Source organism: Corylus avellana, chromosome 11 (genome assembly GCF_965113065.1).
Source record: "Corylus avellana chromosome 11, dhCorAvel1.hap1.2, whole genome shotgun sequence".
NCBI classification, from domain to species: Eukaryota; Viridiplantae; Streptophyta; class Magnoliopsida; order Fagales; family Betulaceae; genus Corylus; species Corylus avellana.
In genome coordinates, this window is record NC_142500.1 from 4,844,066 (window position 1) to 4,848,477 (window position 4,412).

The following is a 4,412-nucleotide window of genomic DNA, read 5'->3' on the forward strand; positions in this document are numbered from 1 at the left end:
CAGGGAAAAAAAGAAAAAGAAAAATTGAAACGATTTAAGCGTTGGTCAGGATTTAACAGAATTTGTAAAAATGCCCATGCTTAAATCTTTGAAAAAAAAAAAAAAAAATATAGAGGACAAGATTTAATGTAGAGGTGAAATTGAAAAAAAAAAAAGAAAGAAAGAAATATTTTCATTTTCCTTTCACATAGAAGTACATATATATTTCTTCTTCATAAATATAGTCAGCCCACACATGCATCTTCTTGGGGTTGATTAATTTCTTGATGATCAATTAAACTTGGAACAGAGTTTCCTAATCTCCCCCTGTGCATCTGTCGTCTTCACCTCAATGCTACTCATCTTAATCATAGCCTTTGGAAAATCATTATCAAATGTTATCCCCAGCAATCCCCTGATGCTCCCCGCATAATTCTGCACCACGCTACGCGTTGCTTCGTCTCCCCAGAGCCTCTGGTCCGACTCCAGAACTGCGTTGCCGTCACGCACGTTCTTGAAGAAACTCACGTCGAACTTCGCCTGGCTGTCTTTGTCTAACGCGACGCGTTTTGAGCCGTCGCCATCTTTGGGGCAGAGGGCTTTAAGCTGCGCCAGAAATGCTTGGTTTATGGTGGGGTCGGAGTTGCCGGTGGCCGTGAAGTTGTATAAACGGTACCGGAAGAATGAACAGTCCGTTTGTCCTATGGTGTGCGCACCTGCACATCCACATCCACATGCAAATCCCCCATAAAAAAAAGTATGCTAATCAGGGGCAGAACTAACTACATTACCTTTTGTTTTTTGAAAAAAGTCCTTCAAATTTTTTACAAATTTAAATTTCACCCCTAAATTTTTTAATTTTGCCCTCTCAAACTCTATTTATAGGGGTGAAAAGGCGAGCGGTTAATAACTACCTGCTAACTGCACTAACCGCTAACCGCTTTTGTAGGCGGTTAGCAAAACCGTGCCTATATACATATTATATTTTATATATAAAAATACATGAAATGACACACAATGTCATTTTTGTGTTTAAAATTTTTTATATATATATCTAGAAACGATGTCATATGTAGTACGATATTATTGTCTTACCATAGAAACGACATCGTTTTGATTTTTCTTTTTTTAAAAAAAAAAATTAAAATTTTTTCTTTTAAGAAGCGGTTAGCGGTTATTAGAGTTACTAACCTCTAATTGTCAGTTAACCGCCTAGGAGTTTACGATTAGCGATTTTAGCCAATAACTGCTAACCGCCTTTTCACTCTTATCTATTTACTCCTATATTTTTTAATTTTGCTCCCCAAATTCTAAATTCTAGTTCCACTCCTGTTGTTAATTACACACCATCTCCATGTAAATAACTAAGAGAGAGAGAGAGAGAGAGAGTACCAACTAATGTGACAAGATCATGATCGTCAAGGCCTTTAGCAGCGAATTTTTGCCTCTGAATAGAGACAGGATCAAGAGGAGAAGGTAAATTTGAGGCTTGGGAAGACAAAGATACCCTGCCATCTCTCCTTCCGGTGGGCACTTGCCAACTTGGACCATCACTCTGAGATTTGGGGATATACATATATGGTTAGATCCCGAAGTTTGAAACACGTCATGCAGGATTGGCGTGTCAACCCGTTTGACTCACAAACTCATTAAAGGTTGATTCTAACACCATCTGTTTAGTTAAACATGTTTGATTCTTCAATCTTGACACAACTCATTTAAATAAGCGGGTATGACCTGTTTGATAAATAGATAGTGTTGAGTTGAATTGAACATAATTCATTATTTGACCCGTTATTTAAAAACCAACTCAAATAAAGAGAGATTTGTATATATACCAAGTCCACAGAATCACGAGCAGCAAGTGCAAGTATGTCGGCGCATGAAACCACACCAGGGCACGAGGCCTCTAGCTGTGATTTTGCATCATCGATTGCTTCAAACCCTCTTAACCCAAGGTTTGGCTGTGCATTCCTCTCAGCAGAAGACCCCGTGATCAACACCGAACCATCACACCCCTGTGCAATTTATATATATGCATCAATTAATGTCGATTTCAGAAAATATTCATGCATGAGGAGAAGGGGATTAGGAAGACGATGGACCTGAACAAAGCAATCATGGAAGTGAAGCCTGAGCAAGCCAGCAGCAATCGTGGGGTCTCTGTTGAAGTGTGTTTCAACGGTGGATCTCACTATGGCCTCGGCTCTTGGGCAGGAAGAAGAATAAAACCCAGTTTTCAGCTGGCTTTCAACAGGTGAAATCACCACTAAAATCACAAGGAAAGAAAACCACATGGCTTCCATTTGCACCATTAACAAAATTAATTATGCTAATCCCAGTTCAGAATTTCTTTCTCCTCACTACCAACTTTGTAGCACTCATCTTATTAGATCTATATATATATGGGTGGTGTAAAGCTACTTTTCGTAGAATTTTGGGCTTTCTTTAAACATTTTTGTTAGTGGAGATCAACGTACGCTTGGGGTAGTAGAAGATGGTGCATATTTTTGTTTTTGTATTGGAGACCTGGAGATGGATTTCAACAGCATACTGGTCTTTGGTGGCCTCTTTTCCTTGATACTTTTTTAGCTTTTTATTCCTTGATCGAGGGGATTCTCTCTCTCAATCTCTATTATCTTTTTCTCCTTTTCCTTCAATTAATTGTTTTCGTGGCAAAGTGTTCACATTAGCTTTCATACATGCACTGGGTTTATATGGATCGGCTTAATATTCACGATTCTCAGGCATATATGATGGAATTAATTCTTGGAGTAACTTAATTGATGTTTATCAAGTTTGGTATATACTACTCCAAGAGTTTCATTAGTGCCTAATACAGTCAATCTACATGCGTTTTATTTTTAAAAAAAAGGTCAATGGGTAGCCACACTGGCATTCCAGTATGCATCTACAGAATTATCCAATAGAACAACAACTCACATTTATTTCTTTAACATTTTGCTTTAATTTAGGTGACGCAATTGCTGATTGATCCTCACTTTTACTTCAATCAAAAGTGAGGATCGAGTATACCCATTTGAAGACCAACAATTCACTTTTATTTCTTTAACATTTTACTTTAATTTAGGTGACGCAATTGCTGATTGATCCTCACTTTTACTTCAATCAAAAGTGAGGATCGAGTATACCCATTTCAAATGGGTTAAGAAGCCTCATTGAAATAAATCATTTCTCGATTTTAAGACGGTTAATTTTTGATACAATTCGCAAATTAATATGAACCCAATACAAAATTAGTAAGTTGAAGTTAAAAGATTTGACTCATTTAATTAAGGAAAAATTATATTTTACCCCCTCAAAATTGACAGCGTTTTTCAATTCGAACACCAAAGTTTCAATTTTTGCAATTTGACCAATTTTATCCAAAACTTCCCATATTACCCCTAATTTTTATTTTTTTATTTTTTATAAAAAAAAAATTTTTTAAAAAATTGGGATGGCTGGTCATTTGGTCATTTTTGCACCCCCCAAATTTGTTTTCGTTTTCATAAAAAAAAAAAATTAAAAAACAAAATTAGGGGCAATATGGGAATTTTGGGATGATATTGGTCGAATTGAAAAAAATTGGAACTTTGTGAGAGTGGATTTCAAAAATTGAAACTTTGATGTTCGAATTGAAAAACGCTGTCAAGTTTGGGGGGTGAACTGTAATTTTTCCTTCAATTAAATAAGTTAAGTTAGTATTAATCTATATAGTCTTATGCATAGTTAATATTAATCAAGTAATAAGAGTATAATGTAGCAATTTGGGCTTTATATGTGAATGTAGGTCATAGACCGAATGCTTTAACACAATCATGTACATTCCAAACCCTAGCTCCTTTCTCTCTGAGCGCCGCAGCCGCACATGTAAGGTATCTCTAGGCTTGGGGAGGAAGGAAGGCCGTTGGCTACCTCCCTCCTCCCCTTGCCCTCTTCGCAACGGGTGCTAGAAGTTTACCTAATGCACCTATGATGTAGTGTGACTTAGTGGGCGGCAGCGAAGAACATCAATAAGCAGCGGATAAATAGTTCTAGATCTTGAGTCTATCAATGATCTAAGAATTCTTCTCCAAATATAAAGTCTATCTATGATTTCAAGGAAAAATATGAAGAAAACTCACCTATATATGAGTAATTCTTATTCAACAAAATTCAATAAACAATATAAACTGATAAACTAGAGGCTATATGCATATATTTATAGTCTCAAGACTCCTAAACCTAATAAAACATAACATAAACACTCTCAAAACCCTAAATCTAATAAAATAACGAAATAAAGACACTCAAAACTCTAACCCTAATAAAATAACAACATAAAGTCGGTTTAACCTAATTAAAACGCAGAAAATAATATAATGGTCCAACGTGCACTCGATCGCATCACGCGGGCGCTCGATCGTAGTTCCAGAGAGCAGGTGCGCTTG

At 36.5% G+C, this 4,412-nt stretch overlaps 1 protein-coding gene across 2 annotated transcripts; it reads right to left on the bottom strand.

Annotated features, from left to right (window-relative positions):
• Positions 1-270: 270 nt before the first annotated feature.
• On the bottom strand, positions 271-2,285 carry LOC132166468 (peroxidase 25-like). Of its 2 annotated transcripts, XM_088511693.1 has the most exons (5): positions 2,085-2,277; positions 1,818-1,997; positions 1,372-1,534; positions 1,234-1,236; positions 271-695 (listed from the first exon to the last, which is right to left on the bottom strand). In XM_088511693.1, the coding sequence occupies exons 1-5, from the start codon at positions 2,274-2,276 to the stop codon at positions 271-273; spliced, it is 963 nt and encodes a 320-aa protein (XP_088367819.1). In that variant the 5' UTR covers position 2,277. The 2 variants fall into 2 exon arrangements, with proteins under 2 accessions (XP_088367819.1, XP_059433267.2); XM_059577284.2 differs by lacking the exon at positions 1,234-1,236 and having other exon boundaries at positions 2,085-2,285.
• Between the last annotated feature and the right edge of the window lie 2,127 nt (positions 2,286-4,412).

Coding starts and splice junctions, on each gene's coding strand:
- LOC132166468 (XM_059577284.2), bottom strand. CDS start 2,285: ATGGAAGCCATGTGGTTTTCTTTCCTTGTGATTTTAGTGGTGATTTCA. Junction 1,998..2,084: donor TCCATGATTGCTTTGTTCAG/GTCCATCGTCTT, acceptor TAAATTGCACAG/GGGTGTGATGGTTCGGTGTT. Junction 1,535..1,817: donor CTCGTGATTCTGTGGACTTG/GTATATATACAA, acceptor CCCAAATCTCAG/AGTGATGGTCCAAGTTGGCA.